This window comes from Lytechinus variegatus, chromosome 3 (genome assembly GCF_018143015.1).
Source record: "Lytechinus variegatus isolate NC3 chromosome 3, Lvar_3.0, whole genome shotgun sequence".
In the NCBI taxonomy this organism is placed as follows: domain Eukaryota; kingdom Metazoa; phylum Echinodermata; class Echinoidea; order Temnopleuroida; family Toxopneustidae; genus Lytechinus; species Lytechinus variegatus.
Genome location: NC_054742.1, coordinates 41499465 through 41520076, shown reverse-complemented (window position 1 = coordinate 41520076; position 20612 = coordinate 41499465). Strand labels below are relative to the sequence as shown.

General features: G+C 34.5%; 1 protein-coding gene across 1 annotated transcript in view; it reads right to left on the bottom strand.

The window, feature by feature from the left end:
- Positions 1-3949: 3949 nt before the first annotated feature.
- LOC121411045 (fibropellin-1-like) overlaps positions 3950-20612 on the bottom strand; it is a 56688-nt gene continuing 40025 nt past the window's right edge. The window contains exons 25-39 of the mRNA XM_041603519.1: positions 20078-20197; positions 19697-19813; positions 18375-18497; positions 17571-17690; positions 17252-17365; positions 16584-16697; positions 16111-16227; positions 15630-15743; positions 14506-14628; positions 13352-13468; positions 12519-12641; positions 11751-11873; positions 10448-10555; positions 6887-7012; positions 3950-6100 (exon numbers count right to left, since the gene is read on the bottom strand). Of these exons, the coding sequence (XP_041459453.1) occupies positions 6009-6100; positions 6887-7012; positions 10448-10555; positions 11751-11873; positions 12519-12641; positions 13352-13468; positions 14506-14628; positions 15630-15743; positions 16111-16227; positions 16584-16697; positions 17252-17365; positions 17571-17690; positions 18375-18497; positions 19697-19813; positions 20078-20197 (1751 nt within the window). The 3' untranslated portion in view covers positions 3950-6008. The remainder of the gene's footprint in view (positions 6101-6886; positions 7013-10447; positions 10556-11750; positions 11874-12518; positions 12642-13351; positions 13469-14505; positions 14629-15629; positions 15744-16110; positions 16228-16583; positions 16698-17251; positions 17366-17570; positions 17691-18374; positions 18498-19696; positions 19814-20077; positions 20198-20612) is intronic.

Sequence of the window (20612 nt, the reverse complement as noted above, 5' to 3'; positions counted from 1 at the left end):
CTTCAAATTTAGCGCGATGTTCCAGCAGGTGGATCGCATTGTGAAGTAGAAATAAAAATGCGCCATTCTCTGTGCATTCTATCCCCTCAATATTTCGCTTGATGCGCGATCCGAGGGGGACGAAATACCCCTTTCGATAAAATTTTCTCCCCAAAATCATATGACCTTTACTGGTGTACAGATGGAGGGAGGGGGCCGGGGGGGCTTAAAGGCGATGGGCTCCAAAATTTCTACTACCGATAAAAAGAAAATAAATTAGAGGAGAAAATGGAAATGAAAATGAAAAGCTAAGACATGAAATGATTTATAAATTATAACTAGTCAAAAATTGGGAGGGGGTAAAAATAGGTATCGGGCAAATTTTGTAAAAAGCTGTAGGTGAGCAACACTTGTGACCAATTAAATACAAGAATCAAATTCTATGATATATTTTGACATAATATTTAGAAAATAATAGGATATTTCAATTCCTTTCTCCTGTTCCCTTGTTCGTAAAAATTATGGGGTCCATAGCCCCCAAAACCTCCCATCTGTAAGCCTGTGAATTTTATAGGTTTCGATTTTACAATAACAAGTAACTTTTCCTTGCTCTCTTCGCTTTCTCGCCACTATTTAGAAATCTTCTCCACTTTTGTGTCATCTTCATTTTTTACCCATTATGCTGACCTTACGATTACACGTGAAGGCATTTCAGGATATTTTTTTAAGTCATCCTACAAGGCCTATCAGCGTGTTTTTTTTAATTACATTTATCAAGGAAAACACGATAACGAGCCTACCACCAGAAGGAAAATACCATTTCAATATTCAACAATGTGTTTATTGTCATAATTTTCAAGGGGGTGGGCGTTGAAATAATGTGACCCCAAAGGAAAGCCCTAAGCATGAACAAATTTTCATATTTACTCCCCACACAATATTACTTTGACAAGAAGAAGAAAAAAAATAACAAAAATAGGTTATCATTCCGTAAATGGTCATATAATGTCATTTTTAATCTGTCAGAAAAGAAACAACCACTTTCTAAGGGCTCCGGTTTAATGGGAATGTTTTCATCGCTTTTTGCTTAGACGCCAGACGCCAGAGTAAAAGAGACCGGGATTATAATGGACTTGTATTTTTGCTGAGTAAATGAACTCGGGAGAATAATGAGCTTTATCATGTTAGTCACTCAATTAGCTTCCTCTCTGTCGGTATACCCCTGCTAATGAAAGAACATTACTACAGCTCTTTGTCAAAATTATCATTATTATCACAAACCATTCGATCACTGATTCTTAATAATTAAAGATGGCACTACAAGGGGTTGAATGCTCCCTTTCTCACCTTTCTCAAGAAGCGGGGGTTGGGGTGAGAATAGGCCTATGCCTAAATAGAATAAGAGGAGTGGGAGAAGTGATTCTAACAGAAGAGACTCCGGTTATAGTACGCAACCCTTATATAGCTCTGTAATTAAATGATACAGAATATGACGTCCTTCGCGTTTTCTTGCCATCCCTAACAAAAATATCCTGGCCCCTGCAAATATCATACCAATATACATGATATATAAATTAAAAAAATGACTACCTAATTACAAAACAAAACTTACATTATCTTGAAATTTTATCCTCAAACTAAACATAATAATGTATAAAGATGACATCTGTAGTTGTAGGCTTACTTTAAAAAAAGTACGGTAGGCCTACTGCCCTTTTAGGACAGTTTGCAGTGACTCATGAGTATACAAATTTCGGCAATCAAAATGATGCGAGCGCGAAGCACGAGCTGAACTTTTTGATATTCCAACCTGAAAATTTGACATTTATAGCACTTTTTGCAATTATGAAAATGAATAAGCGCATTTTTCAGAACAGGATTTATCTCAATAAATCTTTTAGAGAATTTTACCTAGAAAATGGGACCTTCTATTCACTTTTGAAACCATAAATACATAAATAGGACAAGCATATTCCTAAAAAGATGCGAGCGAGGAAGCGCGAGCTGGAGCTTTTTTTATACTCCAATCTAAAACTGGACATATAGCGCGTCCAATTACTGGTAAACCCAGTTGCTTGTCTACAAGAAAGCGGAGCTCTAAAGCAAGAAATTTGTTATTTTAATTTTTACTTCGCATTGTAAAGCAGTTCTGATCTACCGTATAACACACACTTATCTAAATTCAGATAAATCAAGTCATTAGCCAAAAGAAATTAGCTAACCGTCCATGCTAACAGTGACCAGATGAGAAAATGTCAAATTTTGAAGAGTGTAAAACGCTGTTTTGGACAATGGCGTAACAGGCAGGGGGGCGGGTTGGGGCAGGCTGTCCCCCCTGGCGGAATTCATCGGGAAAATAAAAAAAATCAAAAACACGGGAAGAGAGAAAAGGGAGAAAGAAAGGGAAAGGAAAGAAAAAGAGGGAAACAGATGAAAGGGGAAAAGAAAAGGGAAAGGGAATAAAAACAGGAAAAGGGAGGAAAGAAGCGGGGGGGGGGGGTGCTGTTGGGGATTTAGCGCCCAGCACTTTTTTTTCCAAAACCTGGCACAGAAACTGTAAAAAATACCATTTTATTATGATTTTTTGCATGGTTATTATGATTTTTTGCATGGTCAGCCCCCCCCCCCCCCCACTTTCAAAACCGTTCCGCGGCCCCAGAGAAGAACTCGAGAAAGAACAAAATTAGCATGATTAGTAAGACAGGGGAATAAATTCAGAGATGACAAAAATGCAAGCAAAAGCGGGAAATGAATGCAGAATGGAATGAGCCAAAAGCTTGATTCGAATTTCATTTCAAAAGGCAATTTTTCTTTCTGGCTCGCTTCGCTTGCTGTCGACTTTAATTTTTTTTCCACTTTTGGTATGGTGTGCCCTATAAAATAATTTGGATTTTTTTGTGTGAAAGCTATTTGATTAAAAAATAGCGGCCATCTGTCGGGATCAAAATTGCTATATATCAAGAGGATCCAGGGGCTCCGCCCCGGACCTCTCCCACATAGCACTGTTGCATGGAAGGGTTTGGACCATGGCCCCCAAAATTCTACAACAAAAGGAGGAAAGAAAGAAAAGCAAAAGAAAAGTGAAAGAATTTTTGTTTATATATCACGTCAAAATCTATCTCTAAGTTAGATTCTCATGAAAAGGTGATTTTTTTTCATCGTTTTGCTTTATTGGGACTTATATTAAGCAACTCTTTTTTTCCACACTCGCCATACTGCGCCCCCTTCTTGTTTAGGGTGAAGCATAGAGCTTCACCCTAAACTCGTGCACAATAAGAACAAATCCTGTTTACAGTGACGTACCGTCCAAGAAAAAAAGGAATGTTTTCTGCTGAATATTATGTAAAAATCTATCCAGAAATAGGATTTTTAAAAATACAAATGTAAGGATTTTTGCTCGCTCGTTATGCAAAAGAAAATAATACAGCTCGAGTAGGATATTGCAACATTTTTTTTTTCAGTTCTCAAAACTTCGGGGGGGGGGGGGGTGAATGCCGCCCCCTTGGTGCCACCACTGCACCTACTGGCTATCCATCCGTTCAACATAAGATTACGAATTTCAAATTAAATTTAATCAAATTAGCGCAGTTTGAACTTGTCATCTGAAGTACCGACAAGGATTCGCTGAAATAACAATTCCAGTATACCAAAACGTGAAATCATTTAACTAATCAAACCACTGAATGAGTGATGGCGCTGTTTTGTGAGTAGCAGTAGAGCACATACTATCACACCAGACTGTGAATATTTCCCCATCGACACTTACGTATTAACAGTAAACAAAATTCAAATAAAATAACGATTACATTACATCAGGGGGTCCCATGTTCACTACCTGTATACAGGAAATGTAGTTGATATGTATTTGATAAATGACCCTTCCTGGATCCTCATTCCATGACAAACAATTTTATGAAGTTATCAGAGTAACTTAGAGTAAAGTAAGAAATAACAAATGACATCAGTGATATGTGATTTAAATTAAGATATCATTCTGCATTTATTTCAGAATACATAAGAACTTTTCCTTCTTTTCATTGTTTACATGGTTGACATTGTGTGCCTTATATTATTTCATATGTTCTGTAGTACTGACATGAAAGACCCTGCTTTTTAAACAATAAATAAGCAACAACTTTTGATGTAACTGTATAATTTCACAAATGCGAAACAAATAAACCAGCAGATTTCAGATCAAGATTGGATCTGATGAAAATGACTTACATGAAAGTAAACAGATAAGTTATGCTGCAAAATAAACATTCTCTCTTAACCTTAGCTATGTAGGATATACAATTTACAGTACTGTTTGTTACATTGGGGAAAAAACATCGAAAGGCACTTCAATTTGTTGACTGATAAAATAGATACTAAAATGTATTAGCAAAGCAGTAGAATATACAGGGCTTTAATAGAAATCTATAATAAAGAAAAGCCTATAGTTGCTGCATTACACAAGTGGACACGATCATTCTAATAGGGTTCCATTCAAATATCTATTGCATTTTAAACATCTGAGTAAATCCCTTTTCATTTTTGTTAGACTTCATCCAATTCAAAACAGAATAAAGTAATTAAATATTGTATAACATTTTTTAGAGCTTGAATGAAAAGTTTCATTTCCGGCTGACAAGATAAACTTTCTGTGATAATCATTACAAAAATTTAAAAACATGTATGTATACTCAACAAATTTTAATATAGAGCAATCTTGTGCAAAAGATGTATTTGATTCATCAAAATCCTCTCAGTATAATTTCATTATAAATAGAAGAATCCGCCACCACAAAGATTAGTAATACAACTTAAGAACATCATATACAATATAATAATTATGTTTTTCCTTAAAATCACATAAAACTGATAATAAACATTTTCAGTGAGTTAATAGTGAAATAATTTCCATGTATAATGATAGCAATCATTTATTAGACACCAACTGCAGTGCTCCCAAATAATCAATTGATTTCACATTACATGTTAAGAGGTTGTCTATCGTCAGTTTTTTAATGGGGAATTTGACAACTTTGAGGTCCGATGTATGTTTTTCCATCAATTTGAGTGGAATGGAATGGAATTGTAATTGGGCTTCTTTTCTTCCTCATAGTAGCAGAGTAAATAATATCTATCTACTATCTGGCCTGATCTTTACTGGATGAAACGAAAGAAGGTTTGTCCCCAATTTCAATGGTTTATTGGATCAAGGATCTACTACAAATGGAAATATTCTGCCTAAAACTATGAATAATGGCACTGAGTATACTTTCTGAAGTACGCCATCTTGTACAAATTATTCTTTTTATAGATTATGCTGCAGACTAGGAATAAAAAATAATACCCAGGTAACATTGTTTCATAGTAAAAGAGAAGGAGGAAAAAAGAAAAAAATACAAAAAGAAGAGAAATATAGAGCATAAAAAGTAGATAAATATATAATTTAAGAGAGAGATGGAGAGAAAAAGGGGGTGAATAATACTGAGGTAGAAAATATCAAATATATCTATCTAATTCTACATGATAAATATTATTATAAAGCGGAAAAGAATATAACAGTGCCTGAAGGAAAATGAAGGATAGACACATACGTCTCAACAAATTGCATCATCATTGTTGACAGGAATGAAATAATGAAGTGTAAGATGTACAGGAAATAAATGAAATGACACAAACATGTATATTTTTTTTCATCCTGAAAGACATAAGTATATGCTTCTAATCTGATAATATAAAGAGTAAAACGAAGATGGCAAAATATAGGGCACTGACTTGTTCATCCAGTGGCTATAGTAATATCATTTAGACGTGCAGAATTTAAACAGTTTTATTTAATTATATTCCATATATTTTAACTGGTCTTACTTTGAAATAAAGTTAATTTACAATTTAAAAAGCATCTTTATCTATATCCCATATTCCAAATGTGCATTTGCAAGTTTTTGTTTCCTCAGAAGTGTTCTTTCAAAGTAACGATTGATCCTAAATGGGGTTACGGGGTAATGTGTTATGGGGGCTAGATTTGTGTTGATGCATCACTGGTATAAACCCATCAGCAGTGAGATGATACAAAACAGGAAAGTCAAACTTGATGATTTTATATTGGTCGCATGTCCACCTGCTGGAACTAAACAAAAGAAAGAAAAGAGAAAAAGGGTGAACTAAAATTAAGAAAGGTGAAGATAGGATTAAATATAGTCCAAGGACTGTGGATGCTTGTCATCTATCTTTGGCCTACAGTGAACGTACGACTGCAAGCTTTGGAAATTAGCTTGAGAGAGTCCACTTGAGTGGATGAAAGCTTGCTCCCTAAAACTACAGGTTGGTATAATTAATAACATTTTTATTTGATAGTCTCCGCACGATGCCAGTTTTTCTGCATTATTCGCTGAATTGTAAAGACAAAAAAACACTCTATGTAGATTTGTGAAATAAAGTTCTAAAGACCAAATACTTCTTTTAAATAATATAAATGAATAACAAGCATGAATGTGCATAGTGCCTTATTGTGGATGCAACCACTATTGATGACTTTTGAATATACATTTTTATAATGAAATTAAATTTCAACATATATTCATGCATACTGAAATGAATTTTGATTTTCGTATTTGTGTATTATACCTCAATAAGTAAAGTAAATGGAATGAATTTTTTGTTTCCTACCACTGCATGTAATCCATTCATTTGCAATGTGTCAATATGGTGGGTCACAAATGTCCATTTTTAAGTGCTGTGTTGCTTGTATTAAATCAATTAAAAAGTGGGGAGTTGAAGGACATATCTGTCCAGGGAACCAAGGTATGGATAGCAACATGAGGGCATACAATACAATCAATGTTGATGAATGGGGAAGCTATGGAAAAAAACTAACTCTGATGTAAGTGTACTACCTCAATATTCTGATACTTACCGAATTCACAAACATCGCCAGTGTATCCGGAAGGACAGGTGCATGTTGGTGTAAGTTGATTGGAAGAGATTGAACATCTTCCGCCATTCTTACATGGGTTTGGTGAGCAACTGGTAGTGGTCGGTACTAATCAGGAAAAACACAACAACATATACTAGGAATATCATGCATTGAATGACTATAATCACCATCAACCTGATGAGTGTGTGCCTGGTTTACTGAAAAGATCTTCACACATTGTAACAGGTAGTTCAAAAAGAATATTATTTTTTTAATATTGGCTTAATGTTTTCACTTTAAAAATACTATTTTTAAAGTCAGGAGCGTATCCAGCATCAAATCCTACAAAGCATTTCATGGGCTCAATTGTCTGGGGACAATAGTGACTCAATTATGCTTGTGAATGGGCCAAACATTTGTTTTAGTCCAGGATAGAAGAGGCATAACCTTGTTTTTTTATATATATGATAATAATAATAATAATAATCCGCTTTTTTATATAATACATCGGAACGACGTGTCTAAGCGCTTTACAGATATATTATTACCCCGGTCATCGGATTCAATCAGTCATTTCCGCACACAACGTGTGCACATCCTCCACTCCCTGGGGAGTATTCCAGTCAGTCGCCGGTGAGGCGCACACAGTACTGGACAAGCTACAATGACTTTCACATCCTACCGGGTACCCATTTAGCACCTTGGTCGAGAGTGGCAAAGTGTGGATTAACGCATTGCCAAAGGACGCCAGACCGTGGTGGGATTCGAACACACGACCCTCTGTTTACAAGGCGAGAGTCAGAACCACTACACCACGGCTCCTCCACAATATATACAATGTTTTATGATGGTTTCTTGTCTATTCGAGGGTGCTGATTACGAATCCGAATGATGCCACTCGTGTAACCTTGAGCATTTTCCGCAAATCGGCAAAATCCAATATGGCCGCAAAAATATGCAAATTACCCATGAAAATCCTAAAATTGTTCACACATTGCCTACGAAATGCATGAAATTGTGTGGCAGGAGTGAAATACTCTCTGAAAAAATAATTTTTGACAAAATATTTATTTTCCTGATATTCAAAATGGCCGCCAAAGGCCCTTGTATATTGTATTATGTACAATATGAATAAAGAAAACTAATTTTCACAAAAATGAGCACTAAACTGCAAAAAAATCGAGATGTACGAACGAAGTAATATATGCAAATCATCATTACTAACGAGATATATCATTTATTATGTCATATATAGGAACATTTCGGTATTTTGATATCTAAAATAGCCGCCACTCGCCCAAACAGTATTGCGTACAATGGCAATGGGGGCCAAAAAATTCACAAGAGTGATCACTAAAATGCATATTATTAAAATTAAACGAGTGGAATACTGACTAAAAACATAATTGTTAACGAAATATATTATTAATATGCCATGTATGTGATGAATGTTTTATTTTGATATTCAAAATGGCTGCCAAAGGCCCTAAAAGTATTATGCACAATGAGAAAGAGAAGCAAAGAAATCACAAGAGAGAGCACTAAAATGCATATTATATGTGATAAATTGATTGGATACTTTCTAAAAACATATTTTCTAAAGAAATATATCATTCAGGTTTCAAGTTTGTGTTAAATACTGCATTTTGACTTTCAAAATGGCCACCATAGACATTAACAGTATTATGTACAATGTAAAGTGGGAAGCCAATATTCACAAGAGTGAGCACCATAAGAGTGATATATGAGTAAAATATTGTCTGAAAGCATAATTTCTATTAAGATATATCATTTATTCTGCCAGTTAGGTGATAAATGCTGTTATTGGAAAGTCAAAATGGCCGCTACAGGCCCTTATGGTATTATGCACAATGTGAATGGGAACAAATTATTTCAACAGAATTTGGTTTTGCTTGGACAAATGGTGATGTATGAGTGAAATATTGTCTGAAAACATGATTTATAACAAAATATATCATACCTTATGTAATTTAGGTGATAAATACTGTATTTCAACATTCAAAATGGCTGCCATATGCCATTATTTGTCTCCACTCAAATTGTATATTATACGATAAGGGCTTATGGTGGCCATTTTCAATTTAAAAATGCAGCATTTATCAACTTAATTACACATGATATGATATATCTCGTAAGAAACCATGGTTTTAGACAATATTTCACCCTTTCACAATTCACAATCATATGCAATATTTAGAGTCAAGCAAAGCCAAATTCTGACAAAATTATATGTCCCATGTTACAATGTACACAATACTTTAGGACCTATGGCAGCCATTTTGGATTTCAAAGTACAGCATTTATTACCTCCACGAGCAATATGTGATGTATTTAGTTAGAAATCATGTTTAAGACAATATTTTTACTCGTATATCACAGTTATATGCATTTTATGATTCTCACTCTTGTGAAAATTAGTTTCTCCATTCGCATTGTACATGATAAATATAGGGCCTATGGCGGCCATTTTGAATGTCAAAATACAGCATTTATCACAATGACATAAATGGCATATTAATGGCAATGATGTTTTTAGTCAGTATTCCACTCGTTTATCTTAATAATATGCATTTTAGTGCTCACTCTTGTCATTTTTTGGCCTGGGCCAATGCTTTATACATAATACTCTTTGGGCTAGTGGTGGCTATTTTGAATATCAAAATACAGCAATGTCCCCATATATGACATAATAAATGATATATCTCGTTAGTAATGTTGATTTGCATATATTACTTCCTTCATACATCGCAATTTTTTTGCGGTTTAGTGCTAGTTTTTGTGAAAATTAGTTTTCCCTATTCATATTGTACATAATAGAGTATACAATGGTCTATGGCGGCCATTTTTATTGTTTCAGAGAGTATTTTACTCCTGCCACACAAATTTATGCATTTCATAGCCAATGTGTGGACAATTTAAGGATTTTCATGGGTAATTTGCATTTTGCAATTTGCGGAAAATGCTCAAAGTTACACAAGTGGCATCATGTAGATTCGTTATCAGCACCCTCGAATTGACAAGAAACCATCAAAAAATATTCTATATATAAAAAAACAAGGTTTGGAAAAGTTCCTATGAGGCCTATCCTGGACTATTTGTCATAGTTGATACTGGATATGCTAGTGAATATTTCTTTCGTTAACCATAATAAATCAGTTTTGTTGTTGATGTTTGTATCTGCATTATAATGGTTATAAGAGCAATAACTACTTGTAACCAGAATTAGGTTTAACTATTTTGCTCATTGTCACTCGTATGTATAATGTGTAAAGTTTGAAGTTGATCTGTCAAACGCGACGACAAAACGGGATGGATGGACGACTCAAAAACAAAGTCCTCCGGCAACCATGGGGGGGGGGGGGCGGGCGGATCTTCTTTTCGTATACAAAGGAATTGTGCCTTCCTGCTGGAGAGTTATGGCATCTATGGCTTTCCATACCTCGGTTGGGTCAGATCAATGATAATAACTTTGTAAAGACCAACCCCTTGGGACTGGGAGGCAGTGCCAATTTAACAATGTGGGAGACATTTTTCACTTACTGTCACAATTTGTTCCTGTGAAGCCATTGAAACAGCTACATGTGTATCCATTCCCTGTCGTTGAGCATAAACCTCTTCGGCAAGGGTTTGGAATGCATTGACGTGTATCTGTAAATGAAAGTCAAGATGGCTATCATTTCTTCATTCACTCTACAATAAAATGCAAACAAAACTGACTCAATTAAAAAAGAAAGCCCAAATTTTTTTATACAAAGTATAGTCACAGAATAGATGAAACAGTGGATTTGCAATAAGTGGACAATGAAACAGAGCATATAAAGACAATATTATAACAAAACAGATGTAACAGTGACAGGACATATGTTTCATTTACAAATGAAAAGAATCATTTGAAGACTGCTGAATTCTTATTAACCACAGTCCCATAACAACCAATAGGTTAATCACAGGACTAAGAATGCAGATCATGTTTTTTCTGCAACCAAGTGACTTCGACAAAAATATATGATGACTTTCCTATATTGAAATTTCACTTTCATTTCAGTTCTTACAAAAATTACAAGTGTTGATAATTTCTTTACTTTTAAATGGGTTAGTCCTATTATTTTGACTCTCATACTCTCATTGTCAACCATGGAAAGTTATCAGATCTAATAACTTGTCAGATGACAAATTTTGATGAAACACTCTCATCACACCTACTAAGTATCTTCATTTCACACTAATCTTGTCAGTCTATTTACACAGCAAAACTTTTAACTGGTGTAAAATATGAAACCACCAGTCATTTTACTCTGGTGTTAAATTAACAGCATTAGTCTAACATCAATTTTTTATTACACCTTTGGTTCTGACTTTTTACACTCTTAGGTGTTTAAAGGTTACCAATATTCAAGCTCTAGGGTGTAATTCTAACACCTCAGGGTGTTATCATCTCAGTGCACCAAATCCACAATTTATTGCTCGTTAAGGGTTAGCACCCCAGTTCTTCAGTAAAAACAGTGTGACTCCATCGTGATCACCTTTTTCTATAAGACAGCGTAGCACAATCAATCAAAAGATTAAGACTTAAAATGAAAATCTAACTTTTTGATAGATTTTGACATATATTGAAAATGAAATTTTTACTTTCACTGTCTTTCCTTTTTTTCTTTATTATTAATAATAATAATAATATAGGGTATTTATATTGCGCACATATCCACCTTGTTAGGTGCTCAAGGCGCTCCTATATTGTTGGTTTATTGTTGGTTTGGAAAATTTTGGGGATCCATGGCCCCCATTCAATTGCTACTGTCCTCGCTGTTGTAGCTTAGTTTACATTCTTTGAACCAATACTTACCATTTTCGCATCGATCTCCCGTAAAACCAGAGACACAAGTACAAATGAATTCACCAGTAATTGTGCTTTGAAAGCACGACCCGCCATTCAAACACACAAAACCACTGCACTGGGACGATGAAACTGGAAAGAATAAGTTAATGATAATTTTATGATAAAAACAAAAATGATTTCATGGAGCAACATGCTCCTTACCTATGTTTCTGGAAATTTTGTTGGAAAGCGTTTCGCAAAGAAACTCTATAGATAGAAGGGTGTTTTGTGAGATATAAAGCTCATTTTTGACTGTTTGATAGACGAACATTACTTTCATCATACTTTTCAATAGCAAAATCTGGTTCTTGTACAACTCCCCAAATATGGCCACTCCTGTGATGACTGTCTTACAATGTTTTTTTTTTCATTTCGGTTTAGGTTTGCTATCCATAAAGGGGGAACAGCGCTCCAAGGAACTTTTAAATCCTACATTTTATCTCAGATTTTTAAAGAATTTGACAAATTTTGTGTATCAAATTGTAATTTTATACAATTCCGAACACCACGGATATTTTGTCAACTAGAAAAAAGATTCAGTGTACAGTCACGTTTTGAATTACTTGTATATAATTCATTTTTATTTACCATTTGCCATAAAACAAAACATAAACGGAAAAACATGTAGACATTTAAATCGAAACACTATCAGTTTCTGAACGATATTGGGGTGAAAAGAATGTTGCCAATTCTAGGAGTGAAATCGGATGAAAAGTTGTGAATTTTGATGCTTACCCGTTGTTTGGCAGAATTGACCTGTATATCCCTCGTCGCATACGCATCTAACAGTATTGCCAGAATCATCACACGTTCCTCTGCCGAAGCATGTATTCACAGTACAAATTTGTGTATTACCATCTGTATTATAAAAAAAGTTGAGTCATTCAGCGAACTATGCTCACGAATGTCACTCGTTTTTATCTGAAAAATGGGATATCTTCCAGAACAGTATTCACACCCAAAATTATTTTTTAATAATGTAAATAATAAGTTTGTTTTATTTCCGAAGTCATAAAAAACAATATAACATACACAATAACTCAAAAAACAATCATAATACTATGATACGTTTGGATAGCCCAATTCAGAGCATAACAGCTCTGTACTTCGATGGGGTCTCGTACCATTTATTAAGGTTTGACAGATCACAATGATCTCACAAAACCAGCAAAGGGAACCAAAAATATTGTTAATATTATGAAACAAAACGATGCGTGATGTGTAGTAAAATACTGGATAAACGAATTCATAATGAATTCATTTTCATTTCTGTAATTAATATTCTCCATCTTCTCTCAAGCTCATTGTTATTTCATTTGATCGGTTCTAGTTTCCTTCTATCATGCTCTATTTTTTTTTATCAAAACCTTATTTTTGCATGTAACTGAATTGATTTATTAATATTAGCTCAACGATGTCATGTTATGTTTTTATGTTACTTTAAAACAAAGCATAACAGGTTCATGAATATAAACCTAAATCTGCCCTTCTTCAAATCTTACATAACACCTTTATTCCTATGCAAGAGCACTGGATAACCAAAGTTAAATTGATGACTCCTTACGAACCTTCTATTTCACACAATGTTCCTCTGAACCCACCAGCACACGAGCAAATGAAACCGTTGTTGTCAGTTGAGAAGCAGCTGCCTCCGTTTAAGCACTCTACTCTATCGCAAACTGACACTGAAATATATAAACAGTCAAGTTCAAATTGGATTAGACATAAGGAACTTAATTAATCATCATGCAATTATCATTTTGTATAAACTGTATTGATTACAGGTCAATGCTTATAAACTAAAAATAACAGATACCTATCACAGCCCGGGCTATACCTTCATGCACAATTACGTCGATATTTCAAACATCACTTTCTTGTAAAAATCTGCATATTTACCCAATTAATCACGTCAATTGCTTTCTTTTTTGTCTACGATACCTGTCAATAAACATAGTAACAAAAAAGAATGACTAAGAACGCTTAAAAACTATTTCCGGGTCTTAAAAATTCAGGAATGATTTTTCATATATCCCCATGAATCGTCTTTAAGTTGTTCCTTACGAATCAAATTCTTAAAAAGTAGGAACAAATCGTTTGTGCGAACATTTGCGACTGTGTATTTCCCTCTTTTCCCCGCTAACTATCCTTTGTATCTGCTATCTACAATTTAATTAAAAATAATCATAGTTACACGTCTCTTTCACTTATGGATGCTATTTATACTTGAAAAACATCTAGAATGACCCATTTCCACAATGGAAAAGGTGTTTTCTATGGCCAAAGATAAGTTGAGAATGTCTGAAATGAGATTTTGGTCTAAAAAGTGGAATCCCTGTTATAAGATTATTATTCTGAATCGTTTTCTCCTTTTTCAAACGACAATATCAAAATTAGAGAAGGTGAAGCTTGACAGGGGAAGACCTATGATGAGAACCCTGCAAACAACTGAATCATATGTAAATTTTTGGAAACAAATGAGAATATGGTTGAAAAGTATGAAATAAGAATCATAAAAGACCAGTTATTAATCATGATTTAGCGGTGACCATAATTCTATCCAGAATTGCTACAGGATAGGTGGATAAAAAAATTAGGGTTGGCGCAGGATTTTTAATTTCGAGTAATTTGGAGGACAAGAACCACTGATAGGGTTGAGTAAATGAATAATTCCCATGGGAGCAAATATAATGGAACCATATAGGTAGCTTGGTATACTCACCTGCAGTCTCACACCGTGGTCCAGTAAATCCAGCAAAACACAGACACCTTACAAAGTTACCATCAGCATCTGGAATACAGGCACCATTACCGCTACATTCATTGTTGCAACTCACCACAGACACTTCATGGAGAAAAAAATGTAGTAATTTAAGTCAAACATGCATAATTCAAGTGTCTTAACAGTTATACATTTGATAAGAGCCATAATCCACCATTAAGATAAAAAAAATGCAGATGACTAGAAAAGTAACTCGGGTGGAGAAATCTAGAAACAAGAGATAACCAAACACTTTCTTAGTTGATCAACACCCATCTAAATCCAGATGAAATGACATTCAACTGATTTTGAGTAGTGAGTCAGGGGCGCGGTCGGGGTATTTTGAAGGGGGGGGGCGTTGGGGACGATATTTTCTTTAATTTTTTTGATGGAATTATAGGGGTAATATACCTCTCTTTTTATATTCTCTTTTTTGTTCATTTCCCTTTATTACCATTTTATTATCATTTTCACTATCTGAAAAATAATAGGGCCCATACCCTGAATCTATGCAGCGCTGCCCTTTCGTGGGTAAAACCTAGATTTAAATGAATTTATACCAATTTGATGATTGTATTTTTAGTAGCAAGAATGTGAATTTTTGTGTCCTGTGAGGAGGGAAAAGCACTATTATTACTTTGGTAGCCCATTTCAAATTATTTGTATTACATTTATTTTTAAATCGCAAGAATGGTAACGATCTGTCATATTATATCAAGATCTACAAAATATCTTATAACTCTACCATACATCTCTATACGGTATGCAATTAGAAAGTTTCTTGCTTGTAACCTAAATGGGGAGATACATTATGGGCCGATTTTAAGATCGATTTGGCCGTTTTGTGTAGGGTCGAAATTTTACCTCAGCGAAATATATAGAAAAAATAAAGTGTGGTTCGTCCTGGGATAAATCTCCATCGGTTTTGAGTAAAAAATTATATGATTTTTATCAGTTTGGAATTTCAGATAGAGTGCTGAAGCTAAGGTAAGCACTTTGAATTGGTTTTCCAATACCTATGCAAGTTCCAACTCCGGACTTGAAATCACTCATGATATTGATAAACTTTAGGACAATTATCATACCTGGCGTTTCGCAAATTTCACCCGTGAAATCGTTCTGGCATTGGCATGTGAAGGTATTTCCATTCGGTCGGCATATTCCATCATTGAGGCAAGGATTTATTGCACACTGATCAGCTGATCCAAATTAATAAGTAGATACAGAGAAAGAGAGAGAGAAAAAAATATAACAGTATTATTTAATGGAGATACTGTTTAGGTTAGGTCTGAAAAAGTCTCAAACAATATTTCTCCTTTTAGAAGAGCGGGAAGGGGAATCGGGCATAACGTACGTATTGTTTCATTTGAATAGTGAATGCATCTTGGAAAGTTAGACATGTCTTACAGAGAATGCATAATTTGGGCATATTTGCTCAACATCTAAGCCTCACAGCAGAAAGCGGATATCGAGAAAAGGGATGGTGATGAGATTTGTTAATAAAAAGAGGCTTCTGAATCAAAATATAAAAGATAAGGGGGGATTCAACAAACCAGTTCAACTTACAATCCTGACAGAGGGGTCCTGAGAACAGAATTGGACAGTCACATATAATCTCCGTCCCCACATCATTTACGCTGCATTGTCCATTATTGAAACACGGACGACTCTGGCACAATTCAGCTGGAAAAGGAATAGTGTAATATAAATAAATATATATATATATATATATATATATATATATAATGTGTATCTTTGAGAGTACATCACTAGAAACAGGGCTCAAAGAAGAGTCATACTGCGGGGAAATACTCACACGCTTTCATTGGATAACATTTTGATAGGCCACATAATTGTATCTTGCTGTGAAAGATTGAAGACAGTTATATCTACATTGGTTTGGTCGTCTTTCACCAAGAAGCTGCTGATTGTGGCTATGATCAAGAGTTATACATCTTTAAAAAATATCAAATATAAAAAAATATTGTTAAATTACAAAGCCTCAATTCAACTTCTAAACAAATCATTTTCATACTGACCATCTTCACATCTTGTACCAGTGAATCCATCTCTGCATGAGCATGAAAATGTTCCTTGATTTGTAGGCTCGCATGTCCCTCCATATTGACAAGGATTTGGAATACATGGATTATCTGTACACATAAAAATAACACAAAGAGGTAAGTTCTCCTAAAGCAAATGACATTACGAAAATGCTTTGGGTAAAATGTTCCTATGTATACCGTCTTATCTTTATGCAAGACGAAATTGATCCATCGTGATATGCATGTGTGACTATACACACGTTAAGAACCAAAATTGAAGTGACATATGGACAGTTTTTCTATAGCATGCACTCATAACAGTGATGTTTAGGAATGATGTATATAATTGACAGATTGACACGAAGCCTAGGCTGGTCGTCATTTTTTCTTGTTTCTTCTTGTCCTTAGTTCTTTTTAGCTTCTGCCTCGCTTTGTTTTACATGACTATCGCATTTTAGGTGGTCTGACGGTATCAATATTGCTTCTTATTTTTGTCTCTTTAACAAATTAGGTATATACTCAATTATTTTTTTAATGTTTTCAAAGCAGATCACACTTTAAGTGGACCCCCTTATTTTTGTATGCTCTATTTTATACTGCTTTCTAGAGTTTTCAATTTGGATCTGATTTATACCGAATTGAATTGAAATACCATTCCTTACCAATATTGCAGTGGCGCCCGACCCACTCTGTAGTACAAGTACAAGAGTAATCACTGTCGCCCATCGGATTGCAAGTTGCTCCATTCTGACAGGGATCGGTAGAACAGGGTCTCGCTTCAATGTTAAAAAAAAGAGATATTGGAAAATTTTGATAAAGATTTAAACAAAGGACGAGGGAAATATAATGATTTCATACTAGATCAAATCAGCATGATTAGTAAATGCCTTTTGTAAGTAATGATGCACAAATATGTTAAATCTATATCACTGTGACACAGTAGATGATATGAAAGGCATCATAAATATGAACTGTACTTACCTATTTGACAATTAGCACCGGTATATGATGACGTGCAATCACAGCGAATGTGTTCTCCGGTAGTGAAATCATACACGCAAGTACCCAAATTCAGACAAACTGTTCCTTGACATCCGCCGGCTTAAATATATCAATAAGAACAAAGACATTAATTATTAGGTACCCTCAACTATCAACACGGGTCGTGCGGTTCAGTGGTTAGAGCAATGGGCCCATAATCAGAAGGCTGTAAGTTCAATTTCCACTTTGCCATTGTCTCCACCTTGATAAAAAGACCCGAGAGTAATATATGTCGTCTATATCGTCGGCCACTACATCTGATTAACCAAGACGTAAAATGTTCCCTAGGTAATGGGTTATACCAGCTTGGCGTTTACTAGCAATAAAGCTGTCCTGCCAAGTTCTAAGGGGAGTTACCATAAACAGAAACAGAAAGTGTCTCATTGTCACACCTAGGTATACGGATAGATCGGAAAAAATGGAATGTATAACAGCTTTGGCAATTAATTTTTCGTGGAATAAATGAGAATAGAGAAAAATGGCAGGAGTAGCTTACATCACGGTTCCCGAGATAGCTCCCTTTTCGAATACTAGAACGCTAGTGCCTAGACCACAGACAGGTTAGTGGTTTGGGCGAATCCAATCAAATGGACGGAAAATAGATAAATATTTAAAGATATTTGACAATCAGTTAATTGTCAAATTGTTTGTTTATCTTGCTACCCATTGTTCAAATTTATTCAACTCTATTTGTCCAGCTACAAACAATCATTCCTTCATTATACTAAAATCTTTTAGGCTCACCTTCTTGGCAGTTATTCCCTACCCATTCATGCGGGCACAAGCACTGGTATACAGGTGGTTCAATCCCAGGCGTAACTTCACATACACCTCCGTTCTGACATGGGTTCGAATTGCAAGGGTTTACTGCACGAAAAGGAATAAGATGATAAATACACTCTACCAGATATCTGACTCATAGATCTATCTCTCTTTCTCTCACCCTCTCACTACCAACCAATTCCATGCCTGAAATTCGAACAAAGTGTACACCAAACGAGCACATATAAGAAATTTTATTTCATTGTGCAATTTTTAATGTTTTAATATTTTTGCCTCTGTTGCATTTAAAAAAAATTTACATCATTATTTTTTAATTTTTAAAAATTCTTTCCAAGTTTTAAAAACTGTGTATAGTCCCTCAGATCTGCAAGTTTATTTATTGTAGTTCTCCAATTTAGACATATAACACAAAGTAATCAACTCCAACCCTGTACGAAACACATTTTCAATTATTTTATTTTATTTCATTTGTAAATTTATTTATACAGGGTAGCCATGTCAGTTTCAGAACTGCTTTCCACAACTTCCCTGTCCGCATGACAAGCAATTTGTCATAATTGATATAATTGAATCAGTAATATTTACATAATCAAATGCTCAATTACATATTCACATATATACTGTTAGATATATACATTCGACACTCTATACTATATATGTGACTTTTGGCGTTCCATAATCTGTATAGCAACGATTACGATTGCATTGAAGTACGTGATATATTCAGTTGTTGAACGAGACGAACATCAAGTTAGCACAATAAACAATAAAGATGGTTGCGATAAGACGCAGATTCTGAGTCTTCGAGACTGCTTTTTGGTGTGCATTCCCAAGAAAAACCCAACCCAAAATACATAACATATACGTATATATCGAACCAAAAGGAATTGAAAAAAAACATAACAAACAAAACATATCTCTTAAAATCTAAACTTCGTTTATTAATAAACAAAACACCCAAACAAACTACAGAAACTGATTTTGAAAAAAATCATAAACTTTTCGAACGGAAATATATTATTTTTTTTTTATCTGGTAGGCATGCTTACTTAATAGTGGAATCAAACAGAATATGAACTATGTAGTAATAAAGGGGGTCGGGATTTTATAATTCTTTTGTCATTCTTTTTTTTTTTGGGGGGGGTCATGATAAGTTTGTAAATTCTATATTATTTCATATTCTATATGCACATATATGTTTTAAATGAATGCTAAATGAATGAAATAAAATGATTCTTCCATAATAAAGAGCGAGCTGCATATTCTAAATCTGTTGAACTTACCAAATTCACAATTGTCACCGAGACGTGAAAGAGGACAGTCACACCTCGTTAATTCTCCTGTTAAAGTGTTGTGTATACATGTCTCTCCATTGCAAGGATTGGGATTGCAACCGCTAGCTGAATTATAAAAGTTACAATTAAAATTATATTAGAAAACAGTGAAGACTTAATTCTTATATTGTAAGATTTCTGTCGGGTTTTCATGACATAAAAGTTTGGCATTTCCCTACAATCTTCTGTTTTGTCTTCATAGTTCTGTGCACTCAAAAGTGAAATGCTGTGTGCGGTAAGTGTTATATCTACCAATACATTTGTGATTCTAATTCTGTTGACGTTAAATTAAACATCAACTTTTAAACTGCTTTATGATTGTAAACTTACGTATTTCGCAGGAGTTACCGGTCCATGAAAGTGCACAAATACATACATGTTGAGCTCCGTTAGTGGAAACGATATTACACTGACCGTCATTTTGACAAGGGTTGATGAAACACGGATCAACTGTGAAAAGGCACAATTATTTTAAGACGACTTATAGCATAGGTCAAGGTTATAGATTATAATATACTACACAAAAATAGTGAAATGGTGCGCCTTTCGGCAATGGATCCAGGGAGGCCCCACGTATACAGAAACTAATATATTTCATTGTATATAGATTAAAAACTAAATCTCAAAGCCTGGTTATTATCTAGAAATTAAAAAAAGAGATCTCCATCCTCAAATTATATGCTTAATTTAAAAACATATAAAGAAAGACATGTATGTAAATTATTAAAGGTCAAGTCCACCTCAGAAAAATGATGATTTGAATCAGTAGAAAAAAATCAGACAAGCACAATGCTGAAAATTTCATCAAAATCGGATGTAAATTAAGAAAGTTATGACATTTCAAAGTTTTGCTTATTCTTAACAA